The sequence below is a fragment of the Hyaena hyaena genome, unplaced genomic scaffold (genome assembly GCF_003009895.1).
Source record: "Hyaena hyaena isolate Hyena2069 unplaced genomic scaffold, ASM300989v1 scaffold_21, whole genome shotgun sequence".
NCBI lineage: Eukaryota > Metazoa > Chordata > Mammalia > Carnivora > Hyaenidae > Hyaena > Hyaena hyaena.
In genome coordinates this window covers 2,890,580-2,912,852 of record NW_024080653.1, presented here as the reverse complement: position 1 = coordinate 2,912,852, position 22,273 = coordinate 2,890,580, and the positions used below count along the sequence as shown (strand labels likewise).

The window sequence follows — 22,273 nt, the reverse complement described above, 5'->3', positions numbered from 1 at the left end:
CTTAGCCTCATTTGTCATGCCCTCCATGCCCTGGAGTTTGTTGTCTTTTTACTTTGTCGTATATTTTTTCTTGCAGAAGTTTTAAATGTTTATGCCATCATGTTGATCACTCTTTTTCTTTCAGACTTTTGGGGGGTTTTCCCCACTAAGTTTACTTATGTATTTATTTTGTAATCTCAACACCCACCACGGGCCTGAATTCAGCACCCTCCCCAGTCAAGAACCACGCACTCTTCTGATGGAGCCAGCCAGGTGCCCCTGACTTTTGTTTTCTATTTCTGGCTGGCTTCTTTTGTTTTGTTTTTTGCCATGCTTAGAAAGGCTCATTCTGCTCTGAGATGATTTATAAAAGATATTCATTGAAGATTTCTTTTGGTTTTCGTGTTTATTGTTACAGTCTTGGTCTTTAAAAAGAAATGTCTGATCCCTTCAGAAGTATATCAATCGAAGGTGCATGAAAAGGGTTCAGATTTGTTTCCCAAGATCTGGCCAGGTGCCCCCACGCTGTTTGTTCAGTCAGCAGCTTTGAACAAAGGCAGGTTTGAAACGCCACCCTTGTCACATACTCAAGTCCACTCACCATGTGCTGGGGCCCGAGTCTCCTTTCTGCCTCTGGTCTGTCTGCCCGCTCCTGCCCCTGCTGCAGCCGGATTCTTTTACGGGCGAATAAGCGGAGACCCAGAGTCGCTGGTGGAAGTCTGGAAAGGACAGGGAGTGAATCGGTCTCCAGGAACAGAGTTCTGAGAAGCTCCTGACTGCTAGGCAGCCAAAGAGGGCCGAGATAGGCCCCCCACCTGCTCCCCAAAGTCAGAAAGGAGAATTCTAGAGGGCTTCACTGCCACCCAAAAGCTTCAAGTGAGCTTGAAGGACAAGAGAAAGAACTGGAGGGACAGAGAAAGAACAGGAATCCCTGAAGGCATCACTGACCGCCCAGACCTGGGTGTCCAGGAGGGGCTGGGGGCAGTGATAAACACAGGAAAGAATAAGGAAAGGCAGGGAGGGGGGGTGGGGCTGGCTCCCCCCTCAAAGCGGTGTCCCAGCAACGGCAAATCCTGCAGCCTACGGGAAAATCGTGTGTCCTCTGTGTCAGGAACATGGTGTTCTGAAGTCACTTCCTGAGCACAGGGGTGGCGAGGTGGCGCCTCTCACATCCGCAGGCCAGAAATAAGAGGCCTCCTCAGTGCTCCAGCTCTGTGCGGGCTGCTGGCCTCTATTCTTTTAACGTCACAACTTCTTGGAAACTTTTTCTTTTTTAAAAAAATGAAGTAGGCTCCAAGCCCAACATGGGGCTTGAACTCATGATCCTGAGATCAAGAGTCATATATTCTCCCCTGCTTTGCCCACTGAGCCAGGCGGGGACCCTGGGAAACCTTTTATTGTATCATTTTATTTATTTTTAAAAATATTTATTTATTTATTTTGGGAGAAAGAAGGAACAGGGGAAGGGCAGACAGAGAGGGAGAGAGACAGGAAACCAAGCAGGCTCCACTGTATCAGGACAGAGTCCATCTCGGGGCTCAAAATCACAAACCATGAGATCATGACCCAAGCCGAAATTGAGTCAGATGCTCAACCAACTCAGCCACCCAGGTGCCTTGCCATTAAAATTTTTTTTTAAATGTTTATTTATTGGGGGGGAGGGGCAGAGAGAGAGGGAGACGCAGAAACCGAAGCTGTCAGCACAGAGCCCGACACGGGGCTCGAATCCGCAAAGTGCTGAGCTGAGGTCCAGCACTTAACTGACTGAGCCACCCAGGCGCCCCTACCCTGCCGTTTTTTTTTTATTTTATTTATTTAAAAAAATTTTTTTTAATGTTTTATTTATTTCTAGGAGAGAGAGAGAGACAGCACGAGCAGGGGAGGGTCAGAGAGAAAGGGAGATACAGAATCTGAAGCAGGCTCCAGACTCCGAGCTGTCAGCACAGAGCCCGACGCAGGGCTCGAACCCATGAACCGCGAGATCATGACTTAAGCGAAAGTCGGACGCTTAACTGACTAAGCCACCCAGGCGCCCCATGGTCCACAGTCTATTTAATATAACTTTTATATTAAATAGTTCATAGTAATACAACTATTTGTATTAGATGAAAGGAAGAAATTAAAATTTCCCACAATGTTACCTTGTGTATATCCCTCTAGTCTTTTTTTTCTAGGTCTATAGATATCTGTGTATAGTGTGTCATATGCCCGTATATAGGTCTATGCATCCTTTTTTAAAAAATTTTTAATGCTTATTTATTATTGATACAGAGAGAAACAGAGCATGAGTGTGGAAGGGGCATAGAGAGAGGGAGACACAGAATCTGAAGCAGGCTCCAGGCTCTGAGCTGTCAGCACAGAGCCCGACGCAGGGCTCGAACCCACAAACCGTGAAATCATGACCTGAGCCACAGTGGGACGCTCAAACGACTGAGCCACCTAGCGCCCCTATGCATCCTTTTTTCAGTGAAAATAGGATTATGAGGCGGCAAGCACAGTTTTGTTCTGTCTTTTGCGGGCTTTAAGGCATTTTGCTTTAACAGGGCATAACCTTGGGACCAATTCTCGACCTAGGTGTGGAGACAGCCTGGGGTTCGTGCCAGTAGCTGTGAGGTGTCTCACAAGGAATTCGTTGCAAATGTTAAATGAAGTTCCACAGTTTGGGAGTCATTTCCTTTGAAGATCTGGAATAAATCCAAGTTACTTCTATAATATCATTCTCATTTGCCTGCATCCTGAAAGCTTTCTGGCTATTTTAGTGTTTCAAATGACATACCACATTTAAATACTTATGACATTATGACATTATTATTTTTTTAAGTGATGATTTGGAGGGACACCTGGGTGGCTCAGTTGGTTAAGCATCCAACTCTTGGTCTCTGCTCATGTCATGATCTCAAGGTTTGTGGGGCTGAGCCCCGCGGCGGGCTCTGCGCTAACAGCACCGACACCACTGGTAATCGGTTTCTTCGTATGCATACAGATGCCTCCAAGCGTCTGAGCGGTCGATGCGTTACTGAACCAGGGATATACCAGATCGGTTGTTTCTTGTGTTTTTGCTCTCACGTCTGAATCCAGTTGAGGTATCCAGATGAGCAAAAGGCCATGGAGAGTCCAAGTGGTGTTCCGAGCAAATGGAGGCGCTCCCGGGCGTGGGGAGAGCTGAGGCTGGCAGGAAGGGGAAGCCCGTGCGGTCAGCGGGGCGCACCCTGGGGGGTCCAGTGCTATCCGGGTTCCTGGAGGATTGTTCTCAAAATCATCTGCAGCGGTAACAAAAGACACAAAAGCCTCAGAATGGGAGAGGCTCTTGCAAACCTGTCTCACGAGGGATCTGATGAGAGAAACAAGCTGCATTTCTGATCCTAGAAATGTCACTTAAAATGACAGCTCCATCCCATGACTCCTTTGAAGTGTTCTGAATGAGCTCTCAACCATCCGTAGACTTACCTCCAGCTTGACATGCAGCTTTGTATGACCCATGAATTAAGAATGGCTGTACTCAGGGCGCCTGGGGGGCTCAGTCGGTTAAGCGTCCTACTTTAGCTCAGGTCATGATCTCACAGTTCTTGGGTTCGAGCCCCGCGTCGGGCTCTGTGCTGACAGCTCAGAGCCTGGAGTCTGCTTTGGATTCTGTCTTTCTCTCTCTGCCCCTCCCCTGCTTGTACTCTGTCTCTCTCTCTCANTTAAATGGTGTTGAAGATAGAAAGTTAAAAGAAAAACCAAAACACTAAAGTTCAAACCCATTTCTTTGCTCAAACCCACTATTTTCAATCCTCAACACTTAGCAGGCTAAAGTCTGAAGTGATATGTGAAAAAGGGAGTCACAGTTAAGAATTCACTTCAAAATTGGGGCGCCTGGGTGGCTTAGTCGGTTAAGCGTCCGACTTTCGCTTAGGTCATGATCTCACGGTTCGTGGGTTCGGGCCCCGCGTCGGGCTCTGTGCTGACTGCCAGCTCAGAGCCTGGAGCCTGTTTCAGTCTGTGACTCCCTCGCTCTCTGACCCTCCCCTGCTCACGCTGTCTCTCTCTCTCTCCTAGAAATAAATAAAATATATATATATATATATAAATAAAAAAAAACCTGCAGTTTAAAAAAAAAAAAAAAAAGAATGGCTTTACTCTTTTATTTTTTTAATTTTTAAAATTTTTTAAAATTTACTTCTGAAAGAGAGACAGAGCGTGAGCAGGGGAGGGGCAGAGAGAGAGGGAGACACAGAATCCAAAGACAGGCTCCAGGCTCTGAGCTGTCAGCACAGAGCCCGACACAGGGCTAGAACCCATGAACCGTGAGATCATGACCTAAGCCGCAGGTGGACGCTTAACTGACTGAGCCACCCAGGCGCCCCATGGCTTTACTCTTTCAAATGGTTAAAAAAAGACTGAAACTGGGGAGCCTGGGTGGCTCAGTCGGTTGAGCTTCGGCTCAGGTCACCATCTCGCGGTTCGCGGGTTCAGGGCCCGCGTTGGGCTCTGTGCTGACAGCTCAGAGCCTGGAGTCTGCTTGGGATTCTGTGTCTCCTTCTCTCTTTGCCCCTCCCCCATTCGTCTCCGTCTCTCTCTGTCTCTCAATAGTAAATAAATGTAAACAAAAAAAAAGAAAAAAGATCGAAACAGTATTATTTCACGACATGTGTAAAAATTATGTAAGATTCAAGTGTGAGCATTCATAAATAAAGTTTTATTGGCACACAGCCACGTTCCTCATTTAGGAATTGGCTGTGGCAGCTTGTGCGCTACAGTGGTAGTGTTATGTCAGAGACCATATGGCCCCCCAAACCTAAGATATTTATTTCTCAGATTTTTCAAGACATGTCACCTAGGAGTATTTGTTTTTCCCTAGTTAAAAAAAAAAAAAAGTAATACAGGGGCCTGGGTGGCTTGGTCAGTCAAGTGTCTAACTCTTGATTTCGACTTAGGTCGTGATCTCGTGGTTCGCGAGGTCGAGCCCCACATCGGGCTCCGAGCCGACAGTGTGGAGCCTACTTGGGACTCTGTCTCCCTCTCTCTCTGCCCCTCCCTGCTGGTGCCATCTCAAAAATAAGTAAATGTTAAAGAAAATGTTTTATGTAATACCTGCTCATGTTAGCAAATGTGGAAGTGAATTTTTAAAACACATTTGTGACACCACTGATAACTGGGTTTTCGTACGCACACATATGCCTACAGGGGTCTAGCTGTGTGTTATTGAACTGGGAATATATCAGATCGCTGGTTTCTCTTGTTTTTGCTCTCACGTTCCATCACAAACAGTATTCTATCTCCTGATTATGTCATAATGTAACCTCATTGGGACATTTAGGTTGTTTCCTAGTTTTGAATATTAATAAAGCTGCAAAGGCTGTCTTTGTGTATTTCTTTGATTATCCGGAAGAGAAATCCCAAGCAGAATTACGGGGCGAGTGGGTTTGGATCCATATAGCCAGGCGGTGCTCCCACCGGCAGAACTGGAGAGGACCACCTTTGCCATCTCTCCAGCAGTGCTGGGCATAATTATCGTTAGAGCATTTTCTCTCTTTTTTTTTTTTTTTTCTAATTTTTTAGACATTATTTTGACAGAGACAGAGACAGTGTGTTGGGGTGGGGGGCAGAGAGAGAGAGAGAGAGAGAGAGAGAGAGAGAGACCCAAGCAGGCTCTGTGCTGCCTGTACAGAGCCTGACACAGGGCTCAAACCACAAAACCATGAGACCATGACCGAGCAGACATCAAGAGTCAGACCTTAACCGACTGAGCCACCCAGGCACCCCTATTCTTTGACTTTTAAAAGAATTCCCCACATTAAAATTGTAATGTTTGATTTTTAAAAGGATTCTCCAAGTTTAAATAGTAACAAACATCGATGAACCAAATCCGCCCATCTTGTCGGATTCGAGGTTGGCTTTGCCTTATGCTGACACACAGGCTAAACTTTCCTTTGACCGGATCAGCGCGTCTCCCTGTCTACATGGAGCCCCGTGCAGCTCCCACCTGCGGGCCCGGCACAGACTCTGCCCATCAGCTGGGGCTCTTTCAAAGCGAGGTGAAGTACAGGAAGCCAGCGGGGGACTCAAGTCCTACCATTGGGTCCCCAGCCTCCTGGAGGCCAAAGACCCAGTGAAGTGGCCTCTCTGTGCCCCCCACACACCCTCTTGTCCGTATGTTAGGGGGAGCAAAGGCCAGACCCGTGCTCTTCACAGGGAAGGGAGGGGCCCCACCTGCGTGAGCACATAGTCCTTCTGGGTTAGCTTCCAGATGATTTCAAAATGATCCACATCCTGGAGTTCTTCGAATGAGGCATTCCACCCTCCTCTGCACAGTGTCTGGGTAGAGAAGAGGGCAAAGCAGAGGCATGAAGGAGCAGGGCAGGGACGTGCCACGCAAGCCTGGCCCATAGCAGGTACTCGCTCGGTCTTTGCTGAATAAATGGCTGAGGGTCTTGGGGTCCCTTTGGGTGAAATAGAGAGGAAGGTCATGAGAGCGCATGACCCTCAACCTCTGGCCAGAAGCGGGATGCTGGGGGTACCTGATAAAATTCCCTGGATTGTCGGAAGAATTCGGGGGAGTCATACTGGCCCACAATCACCAGCACCCGGCAGGCGGGGTCCACGGGCTGCACCAAGGCCGCCTCCAGGATCAGCTGCGGGCTGTTCCTCCGGGCATCCTCCCTGGGGCGGGGGCAGGCGTGGGTCAGGACCGAGAGAAGCCTGTGCATCACCCCTGGCCTGCCTGGTGGGCTCAAGCTCAGCTGGGGACGGAGGGGACGAGTGACTCACAGCGTCATGAGGAGAGGGATGTTCTGAGAGGTGAACACGATGGGCTCCAGGTCATAGATCCCACTTACCAAGAAGAAGCCTGTGAAGGTGAAGAACGGTTCGAGGGCCAGGCCCCAGGTGGGGCCAAAGCTCCACCCATACCAGGCTTCATGCAGGCACCGGGTGGGCTAATGTGGGGTCAGCCCAGCCTCCAGGGTCAAAAGGGCAAGACCAGGGTAGGGGCAGAGAAGAAGCAAAGATGAGCCCAATTCACGGGGCTCCAGGCCCCCAGGCCAAGCGGTTCATGGTTGTTGGGGTTTTGTGCAGCCGGTGCGACCCTCGGGCCCATGTGGGTGCGGCGAAGGTGGCTGCCGGCCCGCAGTCCCATGGAAACCTTTGAGGTTGGGTGTGACTCCGTGCTTGGTCCAGCTGGCCAGGAGCATCATGGCGGCGAGGTGGGCCCCGGCTGAGTGTCCGCACAGGTAAATCCCCCTGGGATGGGTCAGAGCAGAGAGGTGGATTTGCGTTCAGTTTCCTGAACGCGTCAGGTCAAGATCAAGGAGTCCCGGCTTGGCTTCTGCTCCGCAGGCCGGAGGGAGCTACTGGGCTGCGTCCAGCGGGCAGAATCCAGCGTCCTCCCACGTTGTGTGACAACAGGAAAATCTGTAGTGACACCCACCTGTTGTGTGGATACTGCTTCTGGATAAACACGACACTCCGGGCCACTTGGTCTACCATCTGGTCCAGGGTACCTGCACAGAGAGCACGAGCTGGGATCCGTAGGGGGCGCTCTTTCCTCCACAGGCCACCAGCCTTCAAACCTGCAAGACCATCCCCGTTACCTTTGGGGGCTATGTCATAACCCACGACCACCACGGCCACTCCCTCTGCTGTCACTGGGTTGACCGTGAAGGCTGATGTATCTTTACTGCAGAAAGAGACAGAGATGCAGTTAAGGATCCCGAGGTGAGATCATCCACGACTTAGGATGAGCCTAAATCCCAGGACTGGTGACATTATAAGAGAAGGCAGGGGGGTGGGGGGAGAGTGATCTGAGACCCGGATGCAGAGGAGGCCCCGCGAGGCTGGAGGCAGAGACTGGGGTGAGGCAGCCACCGCCAACGAAAACCCAGAGCCCCCAGCCGCTGGAAGACGCAGGGGTGGGTTCTCCCCTGGCGCCTCTGGAGGGAGCAGGGCCCTGCCCACGCCTTTATCTCAGACTTCCGGCCTCCTGGACTGTGAGAGAACACACTCTTGAGAGAACAAAGCCTCGGAGTTTGCAGCCGCAGCCCGCACGGTCTCGTACACCCGGGGACTGCGGCCTCCCCTTCTCCCTGCTCCTCCAGGCTCCCGACTCACCTTCCGCTCTGCCAGTACCCGCCGTGAAGGAACACACAGAAAGGCGAGGCTGTAAGAGACAAAGGACGTGGGGGCTGAGGCCGGGTGCCCGGCTGAGCTCTGCGGCCGGACCACCCACACATTCGCCCACCTTCAGACACTCGATCAGGAAAGTAGATGTCCAGTTTCTCCCCCTCGCCGTCCCCATAGGGGACATTCAGCAGGCTCCTGGTGGCTCGGGCCCTCTTCGTAGCTGTCTCAAGAAATAGACAAGTCGCCGTCAGCATGGCCTGCAGCAGTGTCTATTCTATTTAAGGGTGAGGGGCGCCTGGGGGGCTCAGTCGGTTAAGCATCCGACTTTGGCTCAGGTCATGATCTCGAGGTTCGTGAGTTCAAGCCCTGCATTGGGGCTGTCAGCATGGAACCTGCTTCAGATCCTCTGTTTCCCACCCCCTCCACCCTCCCCTGCTTGCTCTCTCTTTCTCTCTCTCAAAAATAAATAAACATTAAAAAAAAAAGTTTCTTGAGGCACCTGGGTGGCTCAGTCGGTTGAGCGTCCGACTTCAGCTCAGATCATGATCTCACGGTTCGTGGGTTCAGACCCTGCGTCAGGCTCTGTGCTGACAGCTCGGAGCCTGGAGCTTGCTTCGGATTCTGTGTCTCTGTCTGCCCCTCCCCTGCTCATGCTCAGTCTCTCTCTGTATCTCAAAAATAAATAAATGTAAAAAAAAACCCAGTTTACAGAAATACTATATAGCCTGATCAGTGGGACCATTCCAATACTGAACATTGGTCCTCAGAGACACGAACTTGGGACCTGTGTCCCTGGAGGTGCCCAGGTCCCCAACCTTGGTGGCCATGGAAGTGGGAGCAGAAGGAAAACAGTGCTGTTCTGGCTGGATGACTCCAGAAGGGACAAACCCAGTAGGTGAAGAGAGTTTGTACAAAGTAGGTTTAGGCAAGTGTGCGTCAACTCACTGTTACAATAGGCCATCTCCATTTCAGAGAGACCTCTCAAGGTCAAGAGAAATAAAAATGATGGTAGATGCCAAGTTTCCCCACGAGAGACCAGGCTGGCCCGTAAAACCAGTTTTGCCATCAAATCATGTCTGCTGGCCCCACACCCCCCACCTCCCATCTTGACAGTGAAAGGACCAGACAAGGCTTCTTAGGAGGGCGATGTGGCTGGCTGTGTGCTGTGTGTCCCTGCTCCCTCTCTGGTGCTGGGTGACGGTGGGGGGAGACTTCCCATCTCCTAAAGCAATCAGCTGCTCAGATCGCCTGATGTGTGACTCCTACAAGGGTCTAATGACCAGAACAAAACAGGCTTCTCGCGCGTTCTCGTGTCTGCTGCGCTGGGCACAGCTCACTCTGAAAGACATGCTTACCAGAATGGATCTAGTATTAATTAAATAAAAAATTTTAATGTTTATTTTTGAGAGAGAGAGACGGAGTGTGAGCGGGAAGGGGAGGGACGGGACAGAGAGGGAGACACAGAATCCAAAGCAGGCTTCAGGCTCTGACCTGTCAGTTCAGAGCCCAACGCGGGGCTGGAACTCACAAACTGCGAGAACATGACCTGACCTGAAGTCAGAGGCTTAACTGACTGAGTCATCGAGGCACCCCGGTCATATAAGTTTCAGCTGATTAGAACCATGAGACGGTAAGTGAATCAAAAACATATTGCATTTGTGGTTATAATCTGAAGATTTGTTAAGAATGTAATCATATCGTGTAAATTGTGTTTAAATGTTTAGAGAGATTTAATCTCTGTAAATTATGAGCTGACTTAGTTATAAGCATTAATTAAAAATATGTGGATGTCATTAATTTTTCTTATAGAGAAACAAGATGTTTGTATGGTTAAACACACACACACACACACACACACACAAGGCTTCCCATGGGCGGTGGGTGGCTCAGTCAGTTAAGCGTTCAACTCTTGATTTCAGCTCAGGTCATGATCCCACAGTCCTGAGATTGAGTCCCATGTCTACACTGACAATGCTGACAATGCAGAGTCTGCTCGGGATTCTGTCTCTCTCCTTCTCTCTCTGCCCCTCCCCCACCTCTCCAAATCAATAAATACACATTAAAAAAAAAAAAGGCTTTCCAGTGAAACGTTCCCTCACTGCCTCTCACCCGCCTGCTTCCCGGCCCCCTGCCAAGGTGTCCGCCATTTACTAACATGGATGTAGACCCTCCCAGCCTTTCGTCCAAATGGCAGCATATTAAACACATGTCTGCCTTGCCCACTTCACTTAATATTTATTGGAGAGCCTTCCCCTCCGCACATAGCTTCCCTTGTTCTTCCCTTCTTCATAGACCTTTCTTCGCTCTTAGTATTCCATCCTGTGGCTGCGTGCTAACCAGTTACGCCGGTTGCTAAAGCCAAACAAACCACACTCCAATCCATCATCGGGAAATCCTCCTGAGGTCTTCTCCCCGCCTCTACTGTGACTACCCTTGTTGGGTCCCCCTTCCCTTCCCCCCTGCAAGCAGCGGCAGCCCCTCACTGCTCTCCCACTGGCAGGGACAGGTGCACCGTGCCCTTCCCTCTAAGGCTCAAGTCCATCCGTGACCTCTGAGCTGGCTCTCTCTGCTGTAAACAAACACCACAGGGTGCAAAGGCTTAACCTACATTTACTCTTCACAGATCAGCGTCCCGGAAGGCTTCGATCCAGGCGTCAGGGGGGCTAGTGTCTGGGGATGGCCCCATCCTCGGGCGGCAGGTGGCCACCTCCTCACTAGGTGCGTGCACGTGTCTTCTCGGTGGGCCTATGGGGCTCTCAGCTTCTCGAGGGAGGCAAGCTGCCAGGTGCCTCTTCTAAGAATCCAGCCAGGTCGGGTCCCCCCCCCCCCCACTTCTGACCTCATTTCACCGAATCAGTCCAGATACAGCCCCACTAAGGGTTAAGTCTTCAACATGTGAATATGGGGAGGGCACAAAGATTCAGTCCACAGCCTCTGACACGCCACCGCCCAAAGCCCTGGAGCTCTACCAAATCAACTCTGCCCAGCACAGGGTGCTCTAGGGGCCGACCTGGCCGCCCTAACACCCCCCGTCCACCATCCGCCTCACCTGCTCCCACTTCCAGGGCGCTGGTCCCTTCTAACAGACTGCGGCATTTACTTTTGTCCCACATTCATTGTCCTCCTCCCCTACCCCATTAAGAATCCCAACAAGGGGCGCCTGGGCGGCCCCGTCGGTTAAGCATCCGACTTCCGGGCTCAGGTCATGATCTTGAGATTCACGAGTTCAAGCCCCGCATCGGGCTCTGTGCTGACAGCATAGAGCCTGGAGCTGCTTCAGATTCTGTGTCTCCCTCTCTCTCTGCCCCTCCCCTACTTGTGCTTGCACTCTCTCTCTCTTTCTCTCTCTCAAAAATAAATAACCATTTTTAAAAAGTGTTTAAACAAAAGCAAAGAAGACTTGTGTTTATTTCAAGAAATCAGGGCTTGGGAACCTGTAAGCTACTAAAGTCTCAACGCTAGCTCCCATTTCTGTCCTGTGTCCCCAAAGTGGCACACCACGATTTTCACATGCGGTGAAGCATCCGGGCCATGGTGGAGGACACAGACTCCTCGGAGGAAGTGTGAGGAAGCAGCTGGCCTCTCCCCCCGGCAGGGAAAATCGGATGTTGGCAAATCTGCTTTGTTTCCGCAGAGCAGACCGCACAGAGCCCTCAAGATGGGTGGTTCCGTAAACAGACACCATCCACCTGAAGGAACAGGCTCGAGGGGTTTCCCTCGAGCACATTCCAGCATCCTCTCTGTTCCAACAGATGTGGGGATGGAGTTGTGCCCTGGCCTCCTCAGAGTCCTCTGCTGTGCCCAGCTCTGAGCCGAAGACATCCCTATGCGTTAGATAAATATTTGAGTGTTCAGGGAAACCTACATGAGCTCAGGGAAAACCTATTTGTCTGTCGTGATTGTCTTGAGGGAGAAAATTGCTGTCCCGCTGGAGAAAGCAAGTTGCTCACAAGGGGCAGGAGCTAAGAAGAGTGTGCCGCCCATGACCTTCAGAGACTCCCTTTAGCAACTGCTCTCCACGCTGTGGACGGCTGTGTGTTCATGTTCCATCTGGTCACTCGCCTGGCCCTGATCCCTCCCAATAGCAGTGGGACGCAGGGGGAGGGATCAGGGCCAGGCGAGTGACCAAGAGGTAAGTACACACAGGCTTGGAGCCGGTCTCCACGTACAATGTGACATTCTGTTGGCCATGGACATGTAGCATTCATTATTAATTTTGATTTAAGATATACATATATATATATATATTGCATTTAAATATGATTTATCTTTGCGTTGGTCAGCTTGGGCTGCCATAACAAAATGCCATAGGATGGGTGCCTTAAAGAATAGGCGTCTGTTTCTCACAGCTCTGGAGGCTGAGAAGTCCCAAGGGCACGGTGCTGGCCAGTTTGGTTCCCTGGCTTGCAGACGCCTTGCCTTGTCCATGATGTCCTCAGATGGCAGAGATAGCGAGAGCTCTGGTCTTTCTTCCTCTTCTTTTAACAAGTTTTTATTTTTTTTTTTTTTTTAATTTTTTTAATGTTTTATTTATTTTTAGGAGAGAGAGAGAGACAGCGTGAGCAGGGGAGGGTCAGAGAGAGAGGGAGTCACNTTTATAGGAGAGAGAGAGAGAGAGACAGCGGAGCAGGGGAGGGTCAGAGAGAGAGGGAGTCACAGACTGAAACAGGCTCCAGGCTCTGAGCTGGCAGTCAGCACAGAGCCCGACGCGGGGCTCGAACCCACGAACCGCGAGATCATGACCTAAGCGAAAGTCGGACGCTTAACCGACTAAGCCACCCAGGCGCCCCTAACAAGTTTTTAAAGTTTATTTATTTTGAGAGACAGAGACAGAGAGAAAGAGCATGCATTCACGAGCAGGGGAAGGGCAGAGAGAGAGGGAGAGAATCCCAAAAGGGAGAGAATCTGATAGCACAGAGCCCGACGTGGGGCTCGAACCCACGAACCCTGAGATCATGACCTGAGCCGAAATCAAGAGTCAGACACTTCACCAACTGAGCCACCCAGGTGCCCCATCTTTGTAATTTTTTCTATTTCTTTTTTATGTGTATTTATTTTTGAGAGTAAGAGAGGGAGAGAGAGACAGAGCCTGAGTGGGGGGAGGGGCAGAGAGAGAGGAAGACAGAATCGGAAGCAGGCTCCAGGCTCTGAGCTGTCAGCACAGAGCCTGACGTGGGGCTCAAGCCCACGAACCGTGATATCATGACCTGAGCCGAAGTCAGACGCTTAACCGACTGAGCCACCCAGGCGGCGCCCCTTCTGCCTTTTATAAAGACCTACAACATCCCATGTTCAACCAAGTTGGAGGCCTTCCTTTTTTTCACTCTACTTCCCGGTGCCACTGTGACATGTGGTCTTACTGGCCTGGGCACTGTTGGCCAAGCAGGAGAGGAGGTGGAACATGGTCTATTGGGCCTTCCCTGTCCCTGGCTGTCCTGCAGCGAGGGTTCCTGGATGCCTGGCCCTGAGCCAAAGAGGCTTGTATGGCACCTGGATTTTGGGAACTATCCCGAGAGCCTCCTCCTGCCCCCAGCATTCTGAACCACTGCCGCGCACCAAAGTCCACCCACAGGATCCAAGGGGAGGGCCCCCAGTACCCTCATCCCCTATCTGTGAGTAGGTCCTCAGGGCCTCCTCGGCTCCCCGTCGTTTAACCCATCTGCTGGGGCTGTACTGATTCTCCAGCTCCTACGGAACACAGACAGAAGTTTCCATAAGGCCTTTGTTCTCCACACAACGTGCCCCCACCCCTCCGAATGCCTGCCTTGAGAAGCCCCCTCCCCCATATCTCAGGCTTTGTAGATGCCCTCGGCTTCCTTCGAGCACCCGGCATCCCGCTCCCCACTCTGCCCCCACACCAATTAATTAGGTATTTCAGATACAACATCGCAGGGGCTCTCAGACTCATCATCTAGAGCTATGGCCATGCTTTTAACTAGTGGACAGCTTTACAGGGGCGATAAGGTCCTATAAAAGGTGTCCTGGTTAATGCCACCATAGGCACCACTCCTTCTGCAGGAGACCAGGGAGCTGGGGAGGTCACCACAGAGAAAGAGGCCACGGTTGACCGCAGGAGGGCACAGAGCAAAGGTACAGAGCTCAGCGGGGGGAGGGGGGATCAAAGGTCAGTTCGGAGATATTGATGGGCCAGACTGCTGAAACACAGAGGTGGGGCTGGGACGCTGGGGCTGGAAGACGGAGGGTCTCACCTCTCAGGCTAAGATGTTCAGACTTCACGCAGAAGGTAACAAGAACCAGGTTTTGGAGCAAAAGCTCAAAGGCAAGGAGAAAGGGTGAAGCCCAGAATGGGAAATTGGAAGACAGGTGGCTTCACGGAAGGGTCTTGGGCTCTGGAGTCAGATAGATTGAAGGCCATCCATGCTCCGTCACATATAGGCTGTTTTACCCTGGGCAACTTACTTACAGTCTCTGGGTCTCAGTTCCCACATTGATATAATGGGCAAAAGAGCAGCCTCACAAGGGTCAAGGACATTAGGCGTATAAATGAAGTAAAACCAACTATTCAAAATGTGGGTTACTGCCTCCTCCAGTTGAACAAGTTTCTTGGCCAGCGTTCTTTAGACCTGTACACTGTGTCTGATGGACATTTACAGCCACGCACTGTGACTGCCATCATCATCTTTACTGTTCTTATGTACGATGATCAAAATGCAACGGGTTTCTGAGAGTCCTCTGATATCGTAGGCAAAGTGTTCCGTGTGTGACAGAGAGACGGAGACAGAGATTGGGATTTCTTGGGGGAGGGAGGCAGCAGCCATAACTTATCAGATTCTCAGCTGTATCAGTGACCAGGAAAAAAAGAAACGAAAACCAAAAACAAACACTGCCTCTAATGCATGCGGGGGGGGGGGGGGGCTAGTTAGGAAGTGTCAGGTGAATGATAATCACAGCACGCGCGTTGCGGGTGTGGTTTCCAGCCCTCACAACCACCCTGCGGCAAACACCGGCCCCCGCGTCCGTCGGCCTCGGGCACATCCCCCACCTGCACTGTGGGACCTTGCGCCTGAGGTCGGGATCGGTGGCCCCCTTTATGGATATCAACACAGCTTCGGTACCCTCTACCCTGAAAAGCTTGCCTGTGGCCAGGAGCAAACGAGACGAGGGCGCTCACCGGCGCGCCCAGGGGTGCTGGGTGTATGGACTCCTAAGCTCCCCCCTTGGAGCTGCATCCAATCCGCGCCAGCCGCCGCCTGCGGCCCGCCTACCTCCTTAGACAGCTTCCTCCAGGGAGCCGCGACCCGGTGACACCTGCCGGGGACGTCCATCCCGCCGCTACCGCGGGACGGCGCTCCCTACGCCTTTTCTACGCGACGGGCGGGGCGGGGCCGGCGGTCCTGGTGACGTCAGCCCGCCGGGTCCCCGGGACCGCCCACGAGGGGCGGCGTGCGGTCAAATCTCCCGCCAGTCCGCGGCCGCACGCTGATTGGCTCCGGGGCGCCGACGCCGGCTCCCGATTGGCCAGCACGCCGGGTATAAAGGCGGGAGGCGCGGGAACCGGAGCCGGCAGCTGAGGGTCCCTGCGTTGTGAGCTTCCTAGAGGCAACATGAGCTGCATCAACCTACCCACCGTGCTGCCCGGCTCCCCCAGCAAGACCCGGGGGCAGATCCAGGTACGGGCGCCGGGGCGGGGTCCCAGCACGCGGGGGCGGGAGCGGGGTGGGGGTCGTGGCCGGGCGTCCGTGCGCAGTGGACTCCGAAGTGACCCCGCTTTCTTTCCTAGGTGATTCTAGGACCCATGTTCTCAGGAAAAAGGTAATGGCCTCGCGGGGCCGCGGCGAGCCGGGACCACCGGCTCCTCCATCCCTCCATCCCGAGGGCCTGTCCTTACCTGGCGCCTCTTGCGGGCCTGACCCCGTCCCGGACAGCCTCCCTGGGACAGCCCCCCGGGTCAGCTGCCGTCGCGCGACCGCGCTTTCCCGCCCGGGATGCGGCTCCGCCCTGGGATCCGGCCCGCCCAGTTTAGGCCCTCCCACGAGGGTCCGATAACCGCTCGCTCCTTCGCGCAGCCGGGGTAGAGCTGCCGCCCTCAGCCCCTCACTAAAACCGTCTCAGAAAGAGGCAGCCAAGTCTTCTGATGTTTTGGGTTTTTTAAATTTTTAAGTATTTAAAAAATGTTTAATGTTTATTTTTGAGAGAGACAGAGCGTGAGTGGGGGAGGGGCAGAGAGAGAGGGAGACACAGAACCAGAAGAAGGTTCCAGGCTCCGAGCTGTCAGCACAGAGTCGGAAGAGGGAGGGGAGAGGGGGGGCTCGAACCCACAGACTGTGAGATCATGACCTGAACCAAAGTCGGTCGCTTAACCGACTGGGGCATCCAGGTGCCCCTTAAAATTTTAAGTGTTTTAGGTTTATTGTAGTTATTTCTTTTGAGAGAGAGTGAGCATGAGCAAGGGAGGGGCAGAGAGAGAGGGAGGGAGAAAATTCCAACCAGGCTCCAGATCATCATCGAGGGGCCCAGTGTGGGGCTCCACCTCACCACCCAGTTGCCCCTAAAATTTTAACGCTAAGGAGTCCTGCCAGGGCACCTGTTCTCCCCCGATGTGACAGGACCATTAGCTGACCTGGGTGGGCTAATGAGACCCCGAAGTCCCTGCCTCCGCCCTGGGGACAGCCGCAGGGGCGCTCCGGTGGGATCCGGTGCTGAAGTGCTTTATCTTTTGCACAAAGAGATTTGGTGAAGTCAGGTCAGACTGTGTGAAGACCTCTGGGTGAGATTACTTTGGAATGCGAGCTGGACCCCTCTCCCCTGCCTGTGGCCTTTGCCTGGACCCGCCTTGCCACCCTCCACGTGGAGAACATGTCCCTCTCAGGTCTAGACAGAACTCTCAGAGCATGGGCCCCGTCTGTCCTCACTGGCCTTGCCGTCCATTGGCGGGTCTCGGGCTGCAGACCCCTAGAAGGTGGTGGGGAGCCCTGCTTGTACTGATAGAGTCTTCTTTGCCCGTTCTTAACCACTGTGCTCTGCTCTTGCAGCACCGAGCTGATGAGGCGGGTCCGTCGCTTCCAGATCGCCCAGTACAAGTGTTTGGTCATCAAGTATGCCAAAGACACTCGCTATAGCCACAACTTCTCCACGCACGACCGGTCAGTTCCTGCTCTCTCCTGCGCTGTTTTAACACCTCTGGAAGCCGGTGGAAACTCACAGGACCATAGACCATAACTGCTAGAGCCTTCTCTAGAAGGAATGGTGGCCCCAGCCAATGCCCGGCATTGAAACTTGCAACTTTTGAGGGCTGCTTGGCAAGGGGTCTCAGGACTTGGCCTTTCACTTGGCCTTCCCCGTGTTTTTTCACCAGGGGAGATTGTGCCCCCCCTTCCCCTCCCCAGAGTCCATCTGGCGATGTCTGGGGATGACGTATTTCTTTTTCACGGCTGGAGCGGGCCAGGGTGTGCCATCTGGTGGCTAGAACATCCCACCGTGCCCAGAACGGGCCCCCATGGCAAATATTGATCCTGCCCCAGTTGTCAATAGTGCCGCACCCGGGTTGAGGCTCCTTGCTCTGGAGGTGATGCCCGTGACGGCTGCAAGTCGGTTTTGTTTGGCCCACACGGTGCTGTTTTATTTAACGTTTCAGTTGTCCAGCCCTGGCTGGTTCCCTGGCGCCCCGTGGCTTGCGCGCAGCCGCGTTCTGTGTTTATCTGCCCGCACCGCAGGAACACTTTACTCTGCGACCTGAGGTCAGGGATGGGGGGTGAAACTTAGTTAGAATCGTGCCCTTTTCCTCGGCTGCAGACTGGGGCCTCATACTTCTGAGCCTGAGACATCGTCTCTGTCCTTGGACTTGTCCGCCTGGGGGGAAGGCAGGGTGGGAGCCTGGGGTTTTTCTGAAGCCAGACTGGGGGGCGGGACAGGGGGTGTGGACGGTGCCCCGGATTTGGGGCTAAGTGTCAGGATTTGCATGACCAGTGCTTCCTGGCCACGCTATTTGACGCAGGTCACATACGTCTTCCAGTTTGCTTCTTCCTCCTTTTTTTTTTTTAATGTTTATTTCTGAGAGAGAGAGAGACAGAGTGTGACCAGGGAGGGGCAGAGAAAGAGGGAGACACAGAATCGAAGCAGGCTCCAGGCCCCGAGCTGTCAGCACAGAGCCCGATGCGGGGTTCGAACTCATGAACTGTGAGATCATGATCTGAGCCGAAGTCGGATGATTCACCGACTGAGCCACCCAGGCGCCTCTGCTTCCTCCTTCTTAAAACGTGGTGTCTGCTGCTGCACAGGGCAGGAGAGCATCCTGGGAGGCCCATGAAAGCAGAGGAGGCGGTGCTGTGCAGTGAGAAGTCCCTCAGGTCAGGGTCATGTCTGAGCTCTGCCTGCCTGAGCACAAACGCTGTCTTGGGCTGCAGAGGCTGGGACTGAGCCCCTGGCAGGTGTGACAGCTCCAGACACCCTACCCTTGCCCGCCCTCTGGTTTTCTCTATTTGGGGATGGGGGGGGGATTTAAAATGCAGGAAACACCATTTCTTGCTCTTACCAGATCGTGGAGTAGAATTATAGCAAGGTTATAACTAAGCAGTGGTTGTATTTTATTTTTTTCTAAATACAGCTACAAGCTGCTGAGCCTTAGTAAAGTACCAGCCCCCTAGAAAGCTAGTTGAGGGGGTGCCTGGGCTGCTCAGTCTCTTAATTGTCCAACTTCAGCTCAGGTCGTGATCTAGCAGTTTGTGAGTTCGAGCCCCATGTCGGACTCTGTGCTGACAGCTCAGAGCCTGGAGCCTGCTTCGGATTGTGTGTCTCCCTCTCTCTCTGCCCCTCCTCCACTCTCATTCTCTCGCTCAAAATAAATAAACATTAAAAATTTTTTTAAAAAAGGCTATTTGAGGAGCAGGGAAAGTGAGCAGAATAGAAAACAACATTGTCGAAAAACACAGAGACACTATTTAAAAAGACAGAGGACAGAGAATGGCATTTCTCTTCAGAATGGGCCCTGGGTGTGGGAGCAAGATTGGGTCCACTGTGTCGTCCGATGCCCTGGAACATTCCCACACGTGACCTTTCCCTTTCAAATCCTTCTGGATACGACTCCCCTGCAGGGCACACGAGGCAGCGACGTGACCTTGGATGTGAATCTTGGCCCTGCCGGTTAACAGCCCTGTGAGCTCAGAGAAACCCTTTAATCCGCCAGAAGAGCCAGATGGAGGGAATTCTAGAAAGCTGCAGGTTGGGGTTTCAGGCTTCTCTCTGCCAGGACACACAAGGCTCTGAGTCTGGTGCTCACGCTCAGCCCGGGGCCACGGTGCCCTTTCATGGGCCCCTCCTGCCATAAAAAGAAGTAAAAAGTTATAGTTTATGATTGCATTGATCTAAAGACAGCTATAATGCAGGCTGAGTTATAGTTACTTAATTCTTTTTTCTCATTTCTTTTTTTTAATGTTTATTTTATTTTTGGGAGAGAGAGAGAGAGCACCAGTCCAGGAGGGGCCGAGAGAGAGACACACACACAGAATCCGAAGCAGGCCCCAGGCTCTGAGCTATGAGCACAGAGCCCGACATGGGCTCGAACCCACGAAGCGCGAGATCATGACCTGAGCCGAAGTGGGAGGCTCAACCGACTGAGCCACCCAGGCACCCCATCTTTTTTCTCATTTCTAAAGCAAATTCAAGCATTTTGTCTGCTCCGGCCCCGCTAAACAGAAGTGGAGAGGAGCTCTGGAGTCTCAGTAAAGCTCTGTATCGCACGTTGCTAGTTTCTAGCCCAAAGCATCCAGTGAAATAGCTTGTGTTGAATAACTGGTTTTCCTTTTTTTTTTATTAAAAAATTTTTTTAATAGTTTATTTTTGAGACAGAGACAGAGCACGAGTGGGGGAGGGGCAGAGAGAAAAGGGCAGACACAGAGTCTGAAACAGGCTCCAGGCTCCGAGCTTTTGGCACAGAACCTGATGTGGAGCTCAAACCAACGAACCACGAGATCATGACCTGAGCCAAAGTTGGATGCTCAACTGACTGAGCCCTCCAGGTGCCCCTGAATAAATGGTTTTCTGAACACGGGGCGGTCCTTGGGGCTGTTCCCCGGCCCCTGCATTCCAGCCTCCGCTCCCTTGCTTTGCTCACAGCCTGGCTTTCTCTCCCCAGGAACACCATGGAGGCACTACCAGCCTGCCTGCTCCGGGACGTGGCCCAGGAGGCCCTGGGTGTGGCTGTCGTGGGCATCGACGAAGGGCAGTTTGTAAGTTGGTGTGTCCTGGCATTCTGCCCACAGGCTCCCTGTCTGGCTGTCCCCCCTTGTCTTCTGCTGGCTTGGAGCATATTCGTTCTATTTGTCGTCTTTTTTCTTAAAAAAAAATTTTTTTAAATGTTTACTTTTGAGAGAGAGGCAGAATACGAGTGGGGGAGGGGCAGAGAGAGAGAGGGAGACACAGACTCCAAAGCAGGATCCAGATTCTGAGCTGTCAGCACAGAGCCCGACACGGGGCTCGAACTCATGAACCGTGAGATCATGACCTGAGCTGAAGTTGGACGCTTAACCTATTGAGCCACCCAGGCATCCTGGTTATTATTATTTTTTACTGTTTGTTTATTTTTGAGAGAGACAGAGTGCGAGCAAAGGAGGGGCAGAGAGAAAGGGAGACAGAATCCGAAGCAGGCTCCAGGCTCTGAGCTGTCAGCACAGAGCCTGACACAGGGCTCGAACTCAGAAACCGCGAGATCATGACCTGAGCCAAAGTTGGATGCTTAACCAACTGAGCCCCCCAGGCGTCCCTCAAAGGGTCTGTTTTTCATTTCTGGGATTTCTGGTTAGTTCTCTTTGTGTAACTCCTGCTCTAATTCACACATCCTCATTTTTGTTTGGGAATTTACCGTTTTTGTTTGATTGTTTTGGCTGTTGCTGTTCCTTGTCTTTCTGACAATCTTGTGTTACAGGCTTTTCCAGCTCGTTCTTTCCCTCGCTTCAGGAGTGCACTCTCTGGCTGAGTCTGCCGGTTGTCTTTTGTGGTCTTGGTTTCTCTCATGTGCTTTGGGATTTTTTTGTTTCTGCAAGTGCACCTTGAATGAAGGAAACTGTAACTCCCTCCCCAAGGGGCTCACTTCAGCTCTCCGGAGAGTTCTGGGTGCCTCTGCTCCCGCCCAGTACATTTGGAGGGTAACGTGAGCTGCTGTAACAAACAGCCCAAAATTCCAGCAGCTGAATATGACGACTTTATCGCGAGTCAGTGATGGGGAGTCTGCCGACAGGGCTTCTACAATTTCCCCGGGTGGGCGCGTCCAGACACGGGAATTGGGAAAAGGTGGAGGGTCCCCTGTGTGGGGCTGCGTGTCTGGAAGGCCTTGCCTCTGCTGATCTGGCCACTAGAATTTGGGCACATGGTCCCCTTTACTATTTCCCTCTGTGCCCTGAAGTTCTTCTGTGTGTTTGGTGAGTGGTTAGTGACTGTTGCAGAGAGAACGCACAGCGTGGGAACCAGGGACCTCCCGCAGGGGGTTGGGGAGGGCTTGGGGCTTGTGTGTGGGAGGGTCATTCCAGGAAGGCTTTTAAGAGGCTGGGTTGGCTCTAGATTCGGACCCCTCAGGAAGGGGGTGACTCTGACCGGCATCCTCAGCCTTCCCTCTGGGGAGGAGGGGGGACCAGGAGCTGGAGTGGTCGCTCCCACTGGGCAGGAACCTGTGGTCCTCTGGAGCCTAGTCAGCGTTCACGTGTGTCCCTGTGCTCCAGACGGGATTGCGGAGCGTCTTGTTTCTATCCTGACCCATCCCAGGCGAGGAGTGGCCCTGCTGGACGCTAGGGTTGCGTGACACTAATCACGCCCTGCGTGATGATGCCAGGCCCCGCTGCGAGTGCCAGGCCGACTCCTGCTGTGAGGACTGCCCTTCTCCTTTTGCCATCCAGAAAAGCCAACGGAAACCCACCACGTGGTGGTCTGCGGTCCATCTAGTCTTTCTAGACGTCTATTGCTCAGTAGCATGAGCTTCATCGGGTGTTAGATGCACGCGATGGATTGTGGAGATCTGCTCCCAAAGCCAAGACCACACTGTACCCACTGTGTCCAGCTAACTGGATGATGAGTTGTTCATAAATAATAAATAAATAAATAGAGGGGGCTTCTATCTCATGGTTGATCGTTTACCCATGTCAGCAAATGTACCATATTTGTATCATTCCTAAGTATTCTCTGGGCTTGTGTCCCTTGCCAGCAGTGTTCTCAGTGTGTGTGTGTGGGGGGGGGGGGGGGGGGGGGG

General features: G+C 52.5%; 2 protein-coding genes across 5 annotated transcripts in view; one reads left to right on the top strand and one right to left on the bottom strand.

The window, feature by feature from the left end:
- Positions 1-383: 383 nt before the first annotated feature.
- Positions 384-16,003, bottom strand: AFMID (arylformamidase). Of its 4 annotated transcripts, XR_005527416.1 has the most exons (12): positions 15,306-15,378; positions 13,677-13,767; positions 8,198-8,299; positions 8,068-8,116; positions 7,551-7,636; positions 7,388-7,460; positions 7,103-7,200; positions 6,730-6,808; positions 6,480-6,621; positions 6,172-6,276; positions 3,046-3,239; positions 384-698 (listed from the first exon to the last, which is right to left on the bottom strand). XR_005527416.1 is itself a non-coding variant. In XM_039226312.1 (11 exons), exons 2-11 carry the CDS (start codon positions 13,680-13,682, stop codon positions 657-659), a joined length of 786 nt encoding a protein of 261 aa, XP_039082243.1. In that variant the 5' UTR covers positions 13,683-13,767; positions 15,929-16,003; the 3' UTR covers positions 384-656. The 4 variants fall into 4 exon arrangements, 3 of the variants coding, with proteins under 3 accessions (XP_039082243.1, XP_039082241.1, XP_039082242.1); XM_039226312.1 differs by lacking the exons at positions 3,046-3,239; positions 15,306-15,378 and adding an exon at positions 15,929-16,003 and having other exon boundaries at positions 8,198-8,303; XM_039226310.1 differs by lacking the exon at positions 3,046-3,239.
- The window catches only part of TK1 (thymidine kinase 1), an 11,823-nt gene continuing 5,144 nt past the window's right edge, over positions 15,595-22,273 (top strand). The window contains exons 1-4 of the mRNA XM_039226313.1: positions 15,595-15,710; positions 15,821-15,852; positions 17,073-17,183; positions 20,171-20,264. Of these exons, the coding sequence (XP_039082244.1) occupies positions 15,645-15,710; positions 15,821-15,852; positions 17,073-17,183; positions 20,171-20,264 (303 nt within the window). The 5' untranslated portion in view covers positions 15,595-15,644. The remainder of the gene's footprint in view (positions 15,711-15,820; positions 15,853-17,072; positions 17,184-20,170; positions 20,265-22,273) is intronic.

What these genes read in the sequence shown, in the direction of transcription:
- AFMID (XM_039226310.1), bottom strand. Translation starts at nt 15,365, where the DNA reads ATGGACGTCCCCGGCAGGTGTCACCGGGTCGCGGCTCCCTGGAGGAAG. An exon ending in GGAGGAAGCTGTCTAAGGAG is followed by an intron (nt 13,768 to 15,305) that starts GTAGGCGGGCCG and finishes TGTGTTCCGTAG; the next exon opens with GAGCTGGAGAATCAGTACAG. An exon ending in CTCACAGATAGGGGATGAGG is followed by an intron (nt 8,300 to 13,676) that starts GTACTGGGGGCC and finishes TTCTTGAGACAG; the next exon opens with CTACGAAGAGGGCCCGAGCC.